This window comes from Oryzias latipes, chromosome 21, assembly GCF_002234675.1.
Source record: "Oryzias latipes chromosome 21, ASM223467v1".
In the NCBI taxonomy this organism is placed as follows: domain Eukaryota; kingdom Metazoa; phylum Chordata; class Actinopteri; order Beloniformes; family Adrianichthyidae; genus Oryzias; species Oryzias latipes.
Genome location: NC_019879.2, coordinates 10,727,262 through 10,746,066, shown reverse-complemented (window position 1 = coordinate 10,746,066; position 18,805 = coordinate 10,727,262). Strand labels below are relative to the sequence as shown.

At 37.7% G+C, this 18,805-nt stretch overlaps 2 protein-coding genes across 16 annotated transcripts in view; one reads left to right on the top strand and one right to left on the bottom strand.

The window, feature by feature from the left end:
- Positions 1 to 11,026, top strand: part of pou2f1 (POU class 2 homeobox 1) — a 26,258-nt gene extending 15,232 nt beyond the window's left edge. For all 10 annotated transcript variants that reach the window (XM_011489390.3, XM_020712852.2, XM_011489392.3 and 7 more), the window contains 3 exons: positions 3,857 to 4,196; positions 4,279 to 4,367; positions 5,847 to 11,026. In XM_011489390.3, coding sequence (XP_011487692.1) covers positions 3,857 to 4,196; positions 4,279 to 4,367; positions 5,847 to 6,118 — 701 coding nt within the window. In that variant the 3' untranslated portion in view covers positions 6,119 to 11,026. The remainder of the gene's footprint in view (positions 1 to 3,856; positions 4,197 to 4,278; positions 4,368 to 5,846) is intronic.
- On the bottom strand, positions 1,615 to 18,805 carry LOC105356772 (T-cell surface glycoprotein CD3 zeta chain). 6 transcript variants are annotated; one of them, XM_020712855.2, is made up of 7 exons: positions 17,243 to 18,804; positions 14,272 to 14,369; positions 13,999 to 14,028; positions 13,881 to 13,904; positions 13,759 to 13,812; positions 13,640 to 13,666; positions 1,615 to 2,140 (listed from the first exon to the last, which is right to left on the bottom strand). In XM_020712855.2, the coding sequence occupies exons 1-7, from the start codon at positions 17,250 to 17,252 to the stop codon at positions 2,039 to 2,041; spliced, it is 345 nt and encodes a 114-aa protein (XP_020568514.1). In that variant the 5' UTR covers positions 17,253 to 18,804; the 3' UTR covers positions 1,615 to 2,038. The 6 variants fall into 6 exon arrangements, with proteins under 6 accessions (XP_020568514.1, XP_011487705.1, XP_020568517.1 ...); XM_011489403.3 differs by having other exon boundaries at positions 13,640 to 13,669; positions 17,243 to 18,802; XM_020712858.2 differs by lacking the exon at positions 1,615 to 2,140 and adding an exon at positions 11,177 to 11,306 and having other exon boundaries at positions 17,243 to 18,805.

The window sequence follows — 18,805 nt, the reverse complement described above, 5'->3', positions numbered from 1 at the left end:
ACTTTACACCGCACACTCATGCCGTAGTAAATAAGAACTGTGTTGCTCCAAGAAACGAGGGTGAGGCGTGTTGGAGCTTGAGATTATAATTAATTTATATCAAACATGATCTTCATCTTATTGAGCAGGCTGTTTTTCCACTTCCTTTAACACCTCAGGTATAACCCGCCACAAAAAAAATCAAGCTAATTTTGACAAAATCTCAAAAGTAACTGATTTGATTGTGGCAGCGAGGGGGAGGTGTGTGAAAATTTATAGGATTACTGTATATTCCGTTCAGTTGGGTGTTTCTGCGTCGTTTGCTTGGTGGGGGGTTGTTGTATTGTGGTTTTAATGTTTAAGTTCTTTTTAACAGTAGTACGATCGGCCAGATTGGTTCAGGGGCTTGTGACTAGTGATGGTGACGTCACACTATGGTAACACCCCTTAGACAAACTACTTATAGGCTGCGTCTGAATTCCCCTCCTAACCCCTAAATACTAAAAAAACACTACATAGTACGGAACTATTTTGCCCTGGGTTTAAAAAGAAATTCGGGCACAATGCTCACTACTTTTTTTTTTGCCTTAAATATGACGTCATTGATTTCACAAAGTGAAAATCTAATAAATACGACTATTTATGAATCCACTGTGTTCTGATGATGAAAATGTTGGTTGTGTGTTAAAAAGATACATTTAACCACAAAATTGTTCAAATCAGTGTACTGTGGCCTATTTTCCCCAATCTAGTGAGCAGTGATCCACACTGGTTTGTCCCAGAGACTTCTGGGAAATTTGTAATTTGAAATAGTAGATTTGGACATCGCTACAAAGTGGCGAACACGTTGGTATAGTGCTCTATGTAGAGAGTAGTGAATGAATTTGGACATAGCATTAGTGTCGAGATCTTTCTCGGGAGAACTGTATTCGCAAGTAAACGACCGTACAGACAACAGTGATGAAAGTCTTCGGGGAATTCCCGGAAATCCGGGTTTTTGAGTAAACCAATCGTATCTTCCGGGAAATGAAGACCTGCAGTGTGACGCGGACTGTATGTTACCGCGCCGCATCACATAACATACAGTCCACTTTTTGTGAGTTTTTCTTGATCTGACTTCAGAATAAAAGACCACATTGATCAAAACTGAAACATTTGAATACATTTCTCTATCTAATTTATTTGTATTTCCTAATTACCAGGATTTAGTTCAGTTTTGCTCAAAAACATTGACATTAATTGTAATTATAAGTATTTGGTGGTTTGGACCCACACTCCCTTAACCCTTGTGCTATCTTGGATGACCCCACCCTTACTTTGACGTGTTCTCCCTACCATGACAAAGGTGGATAAAGGTGGAAAGATTTCATGTAATCCATGGACACCAGTGAAGATCACAAATCATTGAAGAAAAAAGGTTCAGGGCACTGTCTAGTGGGTCTAGATGACCCCACTCCCAATGGTAAAGTGCCTAGGATAGCACAAGGGTTATGGTGGCGTGCCCTTGTGGTAACAGACGTGAACAATGTCAGGTTTAATTTAGAAAGTACAAAAACACGGGGGGGGGGGGGGGGGGTAATATGAAGTGTACTGGAAAAAGAAAACGTGAAAAGGAACATAAAATTATAATTTTGAGAGCAATTCTTTAATTTTTTTATTGATACCTGCCACTCCATAGAAAACTGTTTGGTTTCATCATTCAGGTACTTTTTTTATTTTTTTTTATTTTTTAGTGAAACCTGACAAATTACAGCAAACACAGGAGACTTTCATTTGTTCCTACTATGAAGAGAGATGGTAACAAATTTGTACATTAAATAAATTCAATGTTTCTTCCAACTAGATATAATATATTTAACATTTAAATGTGATTTCAGTTTTTAGATGCTTATTTGGATTCTTGACAGTGATATTGTCTAAACCACTGCAGAGGCTCCATGTTATTGTCTGCATGTTGCCCCCAAACGGTCAAGTCCATCACAGTGGTTGTTTGGTCTGACTGGATTATGGGATGGAAAGAGGGGCCTTGATTAAAACAAAAAAATAAAGTTAGAGAACTTCATGGTCGTCTTGACTCTTCTTCCAGGATTTGTTGTCTGCATTTCTCTCTCAACTTTTGGATAGTTGACATCGACAGGCTGCCGGGTTCTGTGAAAATCTTCTGCAGAGGAGGAAAAGAAAATATCAGTTTGATTTTTGACAACTTGTGATTTTTTTTAGGAGGTTAATGTTTTAGACTTAAAGACCCATTCTTGTGAAAATTGTGTTTTTTGGTGTTTTATCATGTTCTTGGAGCATTTTTATCACGACGGAGGACAGATATTAAACAAAATTAAGCATAAAATTGGAATTCTGTGAATCAGAAGCAAACAAACAAATACCATTTGAAAACCATTTTATTTGGGGTGTAAAATATACACAGGGCAGGTCACAAGCTCCCTGCTCCAAACATCATTAGAAATTCCCCCACCTCTGAGAAACGTACATGAATCTATTTGTCTGCAAGTGAATGGATCAGAATGGAGCGGAGCAGAGAGATTGTGGTCTGTCCAGCGTGTCACAAATAAGATCTTTTTCAAAAAGCTTTTTCCACCTGCTTCTGTTTCTCAACAAGTTCAATAAAGAAATACTCAGAAAAGTAAATTTGAGCTTAATTTTCCTTGTGTGTCCTCTATCATGAGAAAAACGCTACAAGAATGTGTGAAAAACACAATTTTCCTCAGAGTTTGTCTGTAAAGTGTCGGTGCCCTAGACACTTCTAACTAGTTGATTCAGATTATTGGAGTTTATAATTGACAAAACATTTGATGCAGGTATTCTGAAGCAAGGTTCAGAGCACTGTCTAGTGGGTCTAGATGACCCAACTCGCAATGTTAAAGTGCCTAGGACAGCACAAGGGTTAAAAAAGAGTGTTTACAATGTTTCATTTTGTTTGTATGTTTGTTTTGATATTTCCCAGATTACTAAGTATTGGTGTTAAAGAATTGATGTATTTTGTTATAGAAAGATAGTTTAAAGCAGATCCCATATTTTGATGTAATTATAGTTTGAGAAAACAGTATTTCTAAAGCAGAAATCGTTCAAATAAATGAGGTACTTTCATAGAATATCATAGTTACTGGTGTTCTTTTTGCCATTTGGGGCTTTGATGTTACTATATTTTAGCAATTGTATGTTTTACAGCTTTTAGGAATAGCTTAGATTGTAGGATTGTGTTACTTTAAGCAATTATACAAATTCTTTTTTAGGACCAGCAAGTCCTTAATGGCAAGTCAAACTAGGGGTTTGAATGACAAATCATGATGCTCCAATTAGTCTTAGTTTCTTGATTAAGAAGTGAATAACTAGCTGCCAGAATGTACCAGAATTCATCTAAGACCATGTATTTTTCAAAAATTTCGCTCTGCGCCCGCCATATCGCTCAAAGAAAAGTTCAGGGATTTTTTTCCTTGCCTGACTTTCATCACTGAGACAATCAAATATTGCGACATCATCACTAGTCGGAAGCCCCTATAATGGCTGTCCAGATAACGTCCAGACAGCAGTTAAAGGGGTTAAAAAGATTATTCTTTAGATTTCCTGTTTTTTACTTTGAAAGAAAAGTTGACGTAATGTGTGTAAAACAACATTTCTTCATTATTTTCATAGTTCTTATGTGTGAAAGCAGTAAACTCTGGGTGTGTCTACTTCCGCTGCTTGAAGAAAATGTCCATTTGACAGTGATTTGTGTTTGTATTCGTACCTTTGATTCTGCGACTATTACAGCATTTAAAATCAGATCATAATGGAAATGTTCCACATCAACGTGCTGAAAATAAAAAAAAACTCTGAAATGTTTTTATATTTTTCATTTTTTTTGGGGTTCTTCTCCTCTCAGGAACGACAGTTGGAGCCACAAACACTGCATCTGTCATCTCTACCACACCTTTGGTTACCACAGCAACCAGCTCTCCATCTTTAAGCCCCTCTCCAACAATTATTCAGTCCACATCCACAGACAGCAAAGCTGGCATTCAGTCTCAGACCATCATGACGCAGGCGGCCACATCTGTGCCCTCCACCTTAGGGACAGGGCAGGTGATGGTGACAGCACAAGGGCTGTCGGCTGCGCTGCAGGGCGCGGCCCAGCTGCCCACCAGCGCAAGCTTTGCAGCCATGGCCGCTGCAGCTGCAGGCCTCAATCCGGGACTGATGGCTTCCTCTCAGTTCGCTCCAGGGTCAGTATGGGCCACGTTTACAGGCTGCGTTTACAGGCCGCGTTCACTTCCTGTTGACTCAAACATTTGCATCTGTGTTCAGGGGCGCTCTTCTTAGCCTGGCTCCCGGGGGGCTCGGCAGCGCGCTAAGTCCTGCTCTGATGAGCAACAGTACCCTAGCTACCATTCAAGGTATGTTCAACCTCTGTTCACAATTTTTACAAAGCAGGCAGTCTTTTAGTCAAAGGGATAAAACAGTGGGTGCAAATCTTAAAGTTTTCAAAACCTATTCCCCATAAAGAAAAAGGAAACGATTAGCTTGTTTTTTCTGTTGCATCAAGACGGCCAAAAATAAAAAAAAATACTCTGAAATACTCCAGTGTTTTTTGAAGATTTGAAGACCCACTCCAATGAAAATCCAGTTTTTTCCGTTTTCTGATAGTGGAGGACACTCATGATGAAAACTAAGCTTCAAATTGTTTTTCTGAGTATTTCTTTATCCAAATCGTTGAGAATCAGGAGCAAACGAAAAAACGTCATTTGAAAAAATAAACACGCTTATTTGTGACAAAGAAAAAATGTTAGGGGGGGCCACAAACTCCCTACTCCGCTTAAACAGAGAGCTCTTAACAATGGGGAGGGGAAGGGGGGCGGGGTTGCACCATGATATCTGTCCCACCTACAAGTCAGAGGTGAATTTCTTATAAAGTCCTTCTGCTCTGCAGAAACTGTCCTAGAAAACGACACGGGTGTTTAGATTTAGGCTAAAAATGGCGTAATCACAAGTAAAAGACCACTGGGAACGCTTTAAAAATGAACGAAGGACGATTGAAGTGCGACTCTTACTATTGCTCTAACACACGACATTACTAAAGAGATAAAAAAAATTATAACGCCAAGGGACTAAAAGACAAATCCAATCTTTAAAAGTTGAGGAAAGTTCAAAAGTTGTTGAAAAGATGGTTAATGTTGAACAAGCTGTCCATTTTACATCCACTTTAAGGTGCTCTCTCAGAAAACTACTGTAAATTTAAAAATTCAGCCAAAACTAGAAAAAAGGTCTAAATGTTATTAATAAAAACAATAAGATTTGTTTAACTCAAAGTAAATGGGAAATGGTTCCATGTCTGCACATTTCATTAAATGTATTTCTCTTCTGGTTTTTCAAACATAATCTATAAAAAAGCAGAAACTTTCATCTTTTACTCGCTTGAATAAGCGGAAATTTTATTTTTTTATTTGCAGACTACTTTTAAGCGGTTTTAATGTTATAGAAATTGGATACAAAGCAGGAATAGTTTGAGTGAAGAGAACTTTTGATTTGAAAATACCTATGAATTTGATTATAACCATTTTAACCAAAATCAAGAAACCTGTCATTTTCTAGATAGCATATATACACATAACCTCTGCAGAGTGGCAGTAGTTCCTGATTCACAATGATTTGAATAACAAATACTCAAAAATGCAATTTTTTTAGCTTGATTTTCTTTTAAATGTCCTTCATCAACCCAAAAAGAACGTGTTAAATACACCTAAACCTTTTTTATTTATTAGGACGGATATTAAATACTTTGTTTTTAATACGTTTTTGTGAATGTGTCTTAGTTTTAGAAGACAGACTGGTGGATTTGTGGTAGAAACCATTTTGAGCTTCCGTCTCCTCCACAGCACTGGCGTCCAGCGGCACCATCCCCATCACCTCTCTGGACGGCGGGAACCTGTTGTTCGCCAACACGTCGTCCGCCAGCACGCCCGGCCTGGTGACCACGCCGCTATTTCTGAGCCCCCAGAACCTGTCGCTGCTCACCAGCAACCCCGTCAGCTTGGTGTCAGCCGGCGCCGGGGGGCTCCAGGTCACCGCGGACGCCAACCATCAGGCCACCTCGGTCGCTGTGCCCATGCAAACCTCCACCATCACCACTGCCTCCAAGGCCCAGTGAAGGCCGTGAGGCTGCGTCTGGATCTAACCCCGTTTCCGAGCACTATTCCTGTGGCGCCTCTTAGGGAGGGGGTTACTCCTTGGATTCTGGCCTGGCTGAACAGCCTTCTCATTGTATCTACCATTTTTCTTTTATCTATTTGCTGCCACCAAAAAGAAAAATGACCTCCAATCAGATTGGGACTCTTTTTTTTTCTTTCTTCTTTTTAATATATTTTGAATTCTCCTTAAAGAAACTTCTAACCAAAAACACATTTCACTTTTACAAACTTCGACACGTTTACTAATTCTATTCATCACTAACAGTTTTTGTTTGACTTTTGGGCCTTGATTTAAATCATGTGGATTTTTAGACTCTCTTCTTTATCCTCACTTTATATATTGTCGTGTTTTCAGAACTTTGTAAGTCTGATATTAAGTTAAGATTTAACTATCACTTTTGAATTGTGGTTAAAAGGCTTTAAAAACAAGTAATAAGTGGCCGATCTAAAGGTTATCATTGCTTTACGGGCTCGGAGAGTCGGCGCGCGTCTCTTCGAGCCTTTCTTCTGGAAACACTGACTTTTTACATTTTGCTGCAGCTGCGACGGCGCCGCTCGGTGGCGGCCTCGTAGACACTGACAGAAAATGACTGAAAAGGTGGCGAGGAAAGCTTTAGCGTGAGCTGCAGAGTTGCAGCGAGGGGGAGGTGTGTGAAATTTATAGGATTACTGTATATTCCGTTCAGTTGGGTGTTTCTGCGGTTTGCTTGGTGGGGGGTTGTTGTATTGTGGTTTTAATGTTTAAGTTCTTTTTAACAGTAGTACGATCTACTTGTGCACAGTATCTGTACCAAAAAAAAACAAAAAACTGGATAGATGAGCTGCAGTCTGCCTGTTTTTGGGAGGAATGAAATTCAGTCTTTTTATTCTGTCAGCTGACTGGCTTTCGTACTTTAAGATATACCAAAAATATTTGTTCAAATACTTGGTGTGTGTAGTTAGTGTAGCTTAGTTTAGTCGATATATTTATGAGTACAGAATCTCTTCAGAAATATAGAAATGCAATATTTTGATTACCATTTTCCAAAGATGACTTTTGTTTATAAAGTGTCTCACAGCTCAGTTTGTAATTGGCAGCACAACTAACCAAAAATGCAATGAATTGGTGGGTTTGGGTGCGAGAAAGTCGTTTTTATTGTTGATCTTTTTACAGTTTGGTCCTCCGTGTTTAATCCGGTTTTCTCTAAACGGTTTAGAGGCTCCTTTCACTATTTATTGTAGCAGTTTTAGACTTTTCTAAACAAAAGACAAAGTTTTTTTTCTTTGCTTTTTGTGCTAACTGTCAGCCATACGACAACAGCTTGAACCAAAGTGGTTTTTCTGAGTGGTTGCTGTGCCTGCCTGAGCGCACCAGCTGCTGTTCACACCATCTCTGCTCTCCCAAAACCGTCTTTTTCCTCCTGTCTCTTTCTCCCACCACAGTCGGCACCAGGTTCCCCCGATTTGGTGTCGCTGGATCCAAACCACAGAAACTGAGCTTTAAAGACTCGCTGCTGAAACTCCTGTTTGAGGGCGGCGAGGGGCCTGCATGCTTCCTGATAGCTTTACAGCTTCATCCTGTGTAAATCAGGGTTGTTGTTGGTTCTTTCTTTCTTTTTTTAACCCTTCTATTGTAGGGCTCACACTTGTAAATTCATCAAATTCTCCCCCCCCCTGAACGAGCCCCCACTTTGAACCTGTGATAGACGAAATGCTGCTCCCAGAATCCCTCTGTGGACGAGTTTTCGACCTGCCAAACATTATGTCCCTGTGCAGCAGGGGGAGTCAGTGCCGCCAAGTGCTACCCGTTGTGCTAAAGCCCACACAGACGTAGCATTGTTCTGCAGAGAAATGATTACTGTCGCTGGAAACAGTTTCCGCATCCTCCTCTTTTTTTTTTCTCTCTTGAATTACTGAATATACCTCAGCAGCACTTCAATATGAGGCTCACCTTTAGGCATTTGGGTGTATAGAACTTTCTAGAATGTATAAGAACTGTCCAGCTCCGCCGCTCAGACTTTATACATTTGAACCATGCATAGAAAGAAAACAGAAAAGGACAACCTACTACTGCTATTTTCTAGTACTACTATTTATGGGCTGTTTCCAGGTTTATGTTGTTTTGAAGTCCACTTTGCCGAAGTTGAAAGCTTTTGTGTCTGGTCCCGGACGAGCCCCCAGAACCGGGTCCGTGCTGTTTCTAGAGGCTAGCATGATGAAGCAGTTGGCACCATAGGATGTTACTGAGATATTTATGAGGAAAGACTTAAGAATTAGATAAACAATCTTTTCTTAACTCTATACATATAAATATATATATATATATAAATATATATATATATACACAAACACCTGTAAGATATTCATATTTTATATTTGATCCAGTATGTTATCAAGTCTGAATGTAGTGTTTATCATGCTAACTCGAAACAAATCTCCCCTTAATTTGTTTTTTAATTCAGCTTTTTATTTTCTTATTTTCTAATGAACTGATAAGACCAAAAAGAAAAAAAGGCGATGGGGCGTGTCCCGCCACAGCGCGCCCCCTGTGTCGATGGAATCTGATAGGTTGGAAAGTGTCAGATCTCGATCTACTTAATTTTCAGTTAAATAACTGTGTACTTGATTTGCTGTGCTGTCTTTAACAATCATTTAATTTGTTTTGATTGCTTTATGCCTTTAATTGTTTTGTATAGGTGTGAGAGGGCAAGATCACTGGCTTTCTTAGTGGGACAGACAAGAAAATGATCATTTATGCCTTATTGTTGTGTAGAAGACATGAGCATTGTAGCATTGTTGTTGTTGTTGTGTTTGTGGGTGTGAGAGAGGGAGCGCTCACCCAGTGCTTAGTTTGAACTGAAATAAGGACGATTCTGCTTTCTAGGCTCTGATTTTTGAATAAAGCTTTATGAATATTTCCAGCAGGCAGGTTTGAAGAGAGAGGACAGTCTGCAGAGCACGATTTTCTCCATCTTCCAAAGAGCGAGGTGCTTGTTGTTCGGGCTTTGGCTTTGTTTGTTTTGAATCTAAACTTTGGTGATCCGAGGAGATCAGGTTTGGGTCTGTCGGACCGACATGCGAGGCTGCATGGAGCATCGGAGAGGCCAGAGAAGCTGTTGTATACCTCATTTCTAACTCAAGGCTGAGTTAAACTTGCTTTAATCTACTTAATAAATATTAAAAAAATGTTTTTAAAAATGATATTAAAAAAAGGAGAAAAAAAAGCGAACTTTGAGTCGGTGGGAAGCGTGCTTGTACCTGTGCTGCCACAAAAGGGCGACATTACACACCATGAATGTCCGCTTCTTTCTGATACAAATTCCTCTCCTTTTTTTTTTTAAGTTTGATTTGGTGTTTTTTTTTCTTTTTCCCTTTCCTACCACGTTTTGGTTCAGTGGTTCTCCCCATTCTGTTCCACAACTTCTTTTCAAATTTGACAATCCTGTTTTAGTTTCTCTCCGGCACAGGTGTGGGCTCGCCTTCCCACGTGACCGCGCACCCGCTCAGCCCGCTCTCGGTTTCCCAGTTTTACCGACGTTGACCAAAGATGAAGAACTTGATTGTAAAACACCGATGTCTCGCCCATCCCTGCCCCACTGCTCAGCATCAAACGCCCGAGACCTGGAGACCTGCGTCTGATCGCTTGTGGCAGTGCAGTGGTTTCAGTGCCTGAGGGGCGGGGATGGCAGAAGGGGGGGGGGCTCAGTGGGCGGGGTCATGCCGGCTCTCAAACACTGTACCCCTTCAGGACTTTGAATGCTCGCCTGTCTGGAGCCCCTCTCTTCCTCCCACTGTCTCTCTGAAGGTGAAAATGCCGTCTCTCTGTGTCCTCCTCTTCCTCATCACCCGTACACTGTACCCCCAGGACATTTAAAGTCTCCTCCCCCTCCTCCAATGTAGTCCTCTCACTACAGACTGGTCAGCTGTGACACTATGCATCATGGTCCTTCTCTCTGCATGGACTGTGTCCCTCCGGCTCAGATCTGGGGCTTGAGCGACACTTTGTCTAAGGCTTTAACTCCAAGTGTGGCCATTGGGCCTCACGAGCTCAATTCCAAAGCAAAAATCCAAATATTTAACTTTTGACAAGTGCAGATACCAAAGATATCTTTCTGTCCTGTGTCTGTTTTCTGTCCCTCCTGCCCTGCAGCATGTACCAGAGACAAACCCAGCACTGGCTTCAGTCGTAGTCTCAGTAATTCCAAAGCTTAGATGTATATTTTGGTATATTTCTGAGAAAAACCTGTTTGAAAAGCGTCTGTTTTCTCCTTGTTTGTTTGAGGTAACCTGTTTGTTGTTTTTTTTTTCCTGTCACAGCATGGAGGTAATTGCAGAACTGTCTTTCTCTTCGTAGGTTCAAGATATAGTATTTTTGTATGTTTGAGGGGTGACGTGTGCGATTATTAGTTCACAGCCCAAGTGACCATCTCAAGAAAACACAAAAACTCACAAAAAAAATTAGGGGGGAAAGCAACCACCAAACATGTACATAATGCGTCTGTGTATCTGAAGAAACGCTCTGTCAAACATTTCACGTTGGGAGCTTGGGCTCATAGCAACGAATGTGTTCCGCTTTTATTTTCTTCTTTCCTACTCTGCAGTTTTCCTGATACTCGAATGTAAGGAGTTTTGGATTTCAACACTGAGAGGAACACTGTTTGCAAAAGAAAAAAAAAAAAAGACTGAATAAAACCGGCCTCCAATCATGGCGGCAAAGAGCTGAACGATTGTGTAGGACTATATGTGAATCAGGATACATAGATTTTTTTTTTTTTTTTTTTTTGCATTTGTCTGCTGTATTTTTGTTTTTATACACATTCAGAGATAATCTTTTACTGTAAATGTACAGTTCTCTTTTGTTGTAAACATCATTAAACCATTTTCCAAGAGTTTGGACACGTCTTGTATCTTTTAAGAATAATCCTAAATAAGATCTGAAGTAGAAAACAAGTAAAAGTTGACTTGTGCAGCTCTTAGGAGCTCATGCGGTTTAGAAAAGAAAAGCTGAATAATTGCACACACATAGAGGCAACACAAAGTCAAATAAAAAGTAAAATATTTCTGTTGCTTTATTTTGATTGGATTTTATCAGACAGCAGGGGGTGCTGCGGGGGGGCGGGGGACCAGGGATTCGTACAGATCTTTGTCCCTGGGCTGGGGTTGGTTCTGCTGTGGACAGAAGAGATCAAGTCAAACCTCCTCTTCCTCACTTCATCACTACACACATTTTATTGCTCCCTCATCCTTCCATGCATGATTGTTTGTGTTGAGTGGGAAAACGATTAAAAAACAGTCAACTAATTTTCTTCAAAAAAAGAAACAAAGCCATAAGGATAATCACCAGATCAACCTAAATAAATCGGACTAACTGCCTGTTTTACAAATTAAAATTATTGAAATTTGCAGACCTTGATTTAAAAAAAATCAAGTCATGTTCAAAATAAAAAGTCTGAGAGGATGAAATCTGTTTATGAAACCAGCTGAGAGAACAAATGCTTAACTTCACTGTCTCTCCACCAGAGAGATTCAGATATGGAATAACTGCAGGGAAGACATAAAAAATGCTCAATCTTTAAAATTTAAAGATTCATTGATGTTTTTTTCTTCTAAAAACGTGTTCATAATTGATTATTTGAGGGTTTAGTTCTTGTACTTCTGTAAAAATATAGTTTGTATGAATTTAATTTAGGACTGAATTTAAGAAAAGGACTTGAACTAAATAAGTTATCAACATTTTAATGTCCACGACATCAAAGAATTGATAAAAGAAAAATCGTTTTTTTTAATTAAAATGTTTTCTAAACCCTTTGATGAACTCCATTTTTTAAGAGACAGAGATGTCAATAATAGGTTAGGGAATTTGGTAAGTTTTTTTCCCCAGTTATTGTTTTTTTCTCACAACGATGTTTAAGATGCAAAAATATTGACATGATTGTTCAGGAAAAAACCACCATATTTACCCACTGTCTCAAATTTTGACATGGTGTAACTGTAATTATGAAGAATAATTTTCCATTATTTTTGTATGCTTTCATTACAGCTAGTAGTCATAAAAAAATAAAAATAAATAGATTAGTTATTTTCACGATTATTTTAGAAGATTAGCTAAACTTTTTTCTGCCAAAAGTTTTTAATTTTTTGGTAGAACATCAAAAGATCAGATACATATCCACATGAATAGAACAGAAGGAAATGAAAATGAAAAAAAATAAATGGGATAAAAGTAAAATTGTAGTCATCATATGATAGGAATCGTCCTACAGCGTGTTATTTTCAATGAAAGTGGATAGTTTTCTTGCATTTTGTTTTTCATAAACTTTAGTGATTTAAAATACAAATAGATCTCTTTATGGAATGTGTTAAATAATGGTTTGATTTTTGAAAATCTGCTCTTGTGAATGAAACATTTAGCAGCTATTAATAAAATATCAAATGCCAAATTAAATAATTTATCACCAGAAACCACAACCAAAATAATATGGTGTATATTGTGTCTGAATTCCTTCACTACGCACTGCATAATGCATTATATATTGCACTGTATGTGCGTTGGCAGTTTTGTAGTACTGTCCGAATCTACAATTGCAAAATCTAGTGCCCTGGAAATTTCCCAGAAGTCTATGCGAAAAACCAGTCTGTATTGATGCTCACGGGATTAGCGAATATAGACCACAATGCATTACGTTGGAACATTTTTTACTGAAAAAATGCATTTAAATGTATTTTTTTAAACAAAACATCAACATTTTTATCTTCAGAAGACAGTAGATTCATAAATGATCATTGCAAAATGCTCATATCAATTACATCTTAAATTTGTAAAATTGATGAAGTCATATTCACCGGTAAAAAAAAGAAAAGAAATAGTGAGCATGGTGTCCGAATTGCTTTTAAAATCCGGGGCACAACATAGTGCTGCACTATGTAGTTTTTAAGTAGTTAGGGATTAGGGAGGGTAGTTGGACACTAGCCTATGTGTTTTTTGTAATTGAATAAGAATAGGGAACATTCAGCAGCAACAACAACAAAAATCTTCCCAGAAATTATTCATAGATATACATTCAAAAGACAAATGATAAATTTGTGTCTATATTGGTCTCACAAAAAGAGCAGTTATTTTATTTAAAACTAAAATAGTACACGTGACATTTCCTTGCATGGAAAAATGGCGTTAATGATTTTAAAAATGAATTTTCCCGCCAAAAGTGTTTTTGAGATTTCACGGAAGAAGCCATTTGAAATGAGCAGGAAATGCCCTCTACTGCCCCTAGCGGAATGATGATGAACTACAGGGCAGAATTCAAGGAAAGTTTGGATGAGATAGGAGCCTTTCAAATGTGATACAAATGGTTATATGGGGTTAATCTTCATCCATGGTCCTTTTTTGCCCTTTGAAAAGTGTACTGTACTCTGTGTACATATGATATTTAATTTTTCTTTATCAGTTTGAAATATAGGAATAAAAAACCTAAAGATTTAAGTTGATGAATAATCTTCCTCACCCCGGTTTTCTTTTTCTTGTCTCTTTTCTTCTATAAAGACACAAACCAAAATAAATGTTATGAGAACATGTGACGAACACAACAACACTGTGAGAAATGCGGGATCTGAGATGAGCCACCTTCTCAGACTTGAGCACATCATAAGGGTCTTCCTTCATCTCCAGATTCAGCTCCTACAGGAAAAAACACTGTTTTATCCAATCAGCAGCAACACAACCTGCTGTCTGTCAACTGTTTTTACCTGATAAACATCGTTTGTTTCATCCTGTTCAGGCATAAACAAGATAAAAAAAATAGATTTAATGGAAACTGACACACAACAAACAGGTGAGGAGGCGATCTGTAGGATGGAAACTTACGTTTGGTTCAGCGACTTGTAGGGCACAAAACTGAGACATGAAGGAAATAAAAAAACGGCATATGAGCACCAACAACAGCTAAATCAGCTGGTAAATAACAAAAGCTTCATTTTACAAACAACATTCCCAAAATGTTCTGTTAGAAAGTATTTTACATAAACAGTAGAAACATTTTAGAAGCACATAAAAGACAAAAAAAAAGCTTTAGCTGTCAATTATTTCCAAAATGGAACAGAAAGAAAGAAATTTTCAACAGCTTTTGTTTGAACCCACCTTTTCTCTGAAAAACAAAGCCGTGGCAACGAGGCAGTAAAGCATTAGAAATGTGTCCAGAAAGTAGCAGATGACTGTGTCGCTGAAAATCATCCCTGCTGCAAAAACAGACGTTACTTTAATTTTTTTTCTTTTTCAGAATCAGAAGGGGAAACTGCACATGTTCATGTGTCAGTAGGGATGTAATGGGATGTTTGGCTTCTTTAAAATCTGCCGTAGCTTCACAGCTCAGATCATTTCAGAGGACATGTTCGACATGGTTTCTTCATCAATGATCAGCCTTTTCATGGAGAAACCTGCTCTGGTGCAGACGTGCCCTTTGACCCTTCAGTGACCGAGGAGAAATGGGGCCGGCCATACGTTCAGTTTAAACTCAATGCAAAGGTTTCCTAAATACTAAATGTATCCTCAGAACACAAATATAATATCTGAAGAAAAAATTACAGTTGTCAACAGTTAAAAATGTAAAACAAAGGCTTAAGAAAACATAAACAATTTGAAAAATTTCCCATTAAATTTTGAAGGATAAAAAACAATTATAAGAAATGAATCTGTAGGGGGGAAAAGCTATTTTTCTTATTTATTATTATTTGTTTTAGAGTATAAAAATATAGAAGTAAAAAAAGGATTTGAAATAAACCTTTTTATATGTGAGATTATAATTGGGGTTTGAACAATATGTTATAATGATCAGGTAAAAGTAAGTTAGAAAAAAAGATGTAAACATATATAAAGACTGCTAAACCGTGATTAAAGCCAGTTTTTTTGGAAATTGCTTAAAAAAGTCAAAATGATCAGACATTGAAAAGTAATTTTTTTATATTTTAGTTTAAAGTTGGAGTTTTGAAAAAAAAAAAATAAATGGCAAAATTTGAGGCAAAAATAAAAAAAATCTGCAATTTAATTTAGAATTTAGCAACAAAAAAAACAAAAACAAGATTAAAGCCAACAATTCAATATAAAATTCTGACAAAAAGGGAGAATTTAGCGAAACAATAAAATCTTTTCAGACAACCTCTTTTCTTCATTTTTTCTCGCTCGCCCTCCATCTTTTCCTGTATCGACTCTTTGCCTTTTTTTTCATTTGTTAAAGAGTTTGGTTCCAGATCTTTGTCGAACAAGGTGAGCATCGTTTTTGCTCTTTGAAGGTTCTTTCTACTTCAGGTCAATTTATTTTCAGCAGAAGTTGCAAGAAAAACACAAGAGTGAGGACATTTTTTAATATTATTCTAAAGCTCTTCTTCTTCGGTTTCTTTGCCTCTTCTTTTTCTTTGAACTTGCTCAGGTGAACCAGAGCTGCCGCTGAAATGAACTAAAAACGGCAGAAAACATTCATGAAAAGGAATGGAAACAGAACAGACAGGAAGGAGATGCAAATGTCTAGATTCTGGGTGGAGGAAGCTCTGCGGTGAAGCTGATGAGAAGGCTGACTGAGACCCTCCAAACAGGAAATAAGAAACTAGATGCCTGCAGCTCCGGCCCTCATCTTCCTGTCAGTGCTGTGAGGTTTTGGGTCAGCCTCCTTTATGTGAGTCGGAGGTTGGAACCGATTCACTCTGCTTCGCCGAGGCCCTAACGCCCTCCTGATCTTCAGAGGAAAGGATGCTACCACCAAGTCCTAGATCCGTTTTTCAGAGGACGATTGCACAAAATGTCACGTAAAAATAACTTTCTTTCCTTCTAATCTACTCTGATCTAAAATGTTACAGCAAATGAAAAAACAAAATAAATTAGAGGCTCCTCATGCGACTCGCTGCTTTCAGTGCTTGCATGGAGGTTCAAAGGCAGCTGACCCTGTTTGTCTGAAGAAAAGTTTCCGTGCCACATCTCTGCTCACCTTGAAGTCTTAAAAAAGCCCAATCAATGCAAACATACCTTTTAAAAAGAAAGCTGTGCTTCGAATTTTTACATTTTCATGGAGAAAAACCATAAATTAAAAATAAATAAAAAATCTATCTACCTTGCTGGAAAAAAAAGGGGGGGCATACTTTGTTAGATTTTTGGGCTTCGGTGAGTTCACAAAATGAACTAAAAGTTTGTAAAAACATTATTATCTTTAACACCTTCCTTCAAAACAAAATGTTCTAAGATTGCAAGGTCTGGAAAGGTCAAAGCCCACTGATCTTTTTTGATTTTTGTTTTTAATTTAATCAATTAGATTTAATTTTATAAGCCTTTTCAATACATATTATTTTTGTTTTTACATATCTTAATTACTTTATTTCATATATTTAATTTATTTTTGTGGTCACTTTTCTAAATACGCTTTAAAAACAGGAAAAAATAACAAAATTTTAATTTATAAATTTTTGCTATAATTTGAGTTTTTAGTCATCTTCAAAACAGGCAGATTATTTTATTTTATGTTAAGTCACTGCAACAGTCTTTTTCCTCTCCAATCTCTATGAGTCTTTGAATGAAGACAAAATATAATCAGTCTTGGATGTAAATCTAATAAAACAGCTACAAAACTGCAAAATGCATTTACAACAATAATACAGTACAATTGAAACTCGCAGACAAACATGAAAATAATTGGAATTTCTTTAACCGTTACAGAAAGAGATTAATTAAGACCAGAAAAATATTATCTTGTAATGGATACATCGAAAAAATTGGATTTAAAATAACTAACTTTCTAACAAATAAGATTTTATAATGTATGTCTGTTGAATATTGTCTGAAATATGAACAAAATATTTTTATGATCCGTCCAATAACAATATTTAAATTAAACTTCACATCTTCCTTTTATATTTGTATGATTTGTATTTCAATAATTAAAAAATAATAACTTGAATCTTAAAAGGTCCTCCCTGTTGTTTGGATTTTCCTGTCCGACTCACTTTTTTTCCTGGATGCTACATGTGAGTAACTCCTTTTTGGTCCCATAAGGGAGTTCTGATGCAGTGAGGCAAGTCTCCACAAACCAAAGTAAATGATAAAATGATGATAAAAGGGCTTCTCTTACCTTCCCTCATGGCTCTCTGTCCTCCTGCCTGCAGGTCTCCTCTGTGATCTGAAGTGGCTGAACCTGTCCGTGGGCTGAGACGGGGAGGCGGTGTCTCCTCTGTAACCCCTTACACTAGGCTCAACAGTTTTCTACAGAATGCGGCTGTGTGTAGCGTCTCTGAATGTTTGTTTCGCCGCTTTTAGATCTAACTTCACTGCAAAGCCATTTGGATAAAGTCAGAGAGCAGAGTGTTATTTGTTTTTTATTTTCACCTATTCCTTTGGTTTTACACTATAGGACGACAAAATAAAGTTAAACATTGATTTTAAAATAAAGGCAACAAACAGAACTCGAATCTTTCACTAAAGCTTTTTCAATTTTATCTGCCCAGTTTTTGGGAGACATTTTTTCTCAACACAAAATATCAGGCAATAATTCTTCAGACATTATGCTGATTCTTGTACCCAATCCCACTACCCTTCTACAAATTAATCTCAAATCCCAATTAATATTTCTGTTCGTACCATATTTTAGCAGTGGGTGACACTTTTATTCTTGGGGAGTCACACTTACTTTACAATACGATACTGCATTTATTAAACTAATCTGGGATGTGTTTGGGGTTAAACTGAAATCACCCATTGAAAATATTAAATTATTTAGCTTTTAGTTGGATTTAATCTGAATTGGGGTTTTAGCTGTTAACTCTATTGGCTGGGTAATGCTTGGATACTGCTCTTTAAATTATGATGGCTTATTTCCTTTATATTTTCTGTGAGATACTTGTAAAGATGGTTTGGATTATGCAACATGTCTAAATTTTTTTTTTTTTTAACCCTGTAAAAGCCCACTATGTCAAGGAATGGACAGACATGTATTTGTTAATGTTTTATTTAAGATGTCAATGAAATCCACAATGGAAAAAAACAAAAACCTTTGCAAAATCATTTTATGAAATATAGATAACCTCAAATATGATACGTTGTGTGATTTAATATGTCTTTGCTCACATCAATGTTATTTTAAGAGGTAAAAATATTGACAAGAGTGTTCCAGAAAAAAACCCTTTTGCTTCATTTCCACTGAGCGGGCCGGTCTGCTCCAGTCTGGCATTTCGCATGTTTCCATTATAAATTGGACCCATTAAACTGGACAAAGTGTACCATTTTGGGGCTGTGGGTTGCAGGTCCATAGAAAAATGGAACAAACTGGTTGGGGCAGAGCTACTGTTGAGACCTGTTGATTGGCTGAAGGTCAGTGCAACAAAAGAAAGCTCCAAGAAAGTGTCTGTATTCCTCTCTGCCGCCCGCAATCTTCTTTCAAACAATACGAAATGACGACTTGTCGTGTTTTCAGGCAGGCACTCGCAGCATTGTTTTACAGGTAACTACCCTAGGGCGGTTCAGTCAATTAACTCACCTGCTCAGCGTCCTATTTAAGCCCAGGTGCGCAGTTGTTCATTCTCTTTCTTACCTTTAGCGTTCATTCTTCGCCCCTACCTCCTCCCTGGCTTCCACCTGTGGGTTCCGTAAAGGGGGGTTTTGTTACCCGAAAGTTTTATGGAAATTTCTGATGGAATTG

Bases quoted from the DNA above. Each gene is read 5' to 3' on its own strand.
- LOC105356772 (XM_011489403.3), bottom strand. The intron at 13,905-13,998 runs GTAAGTTTCCAT...ATGCCTGAACAG, and splicing joins TACAAGTCGCTGAACCAAAC to GATGAAACAAACGATGTTTA. The intron at 13,813-13,880 runs GTAAAAACAGTT...TTTTTCCTGTAG, and splicing joins AAACAAACGATGTTTATCAG to GAGCTGAATCTGGAGATGAA.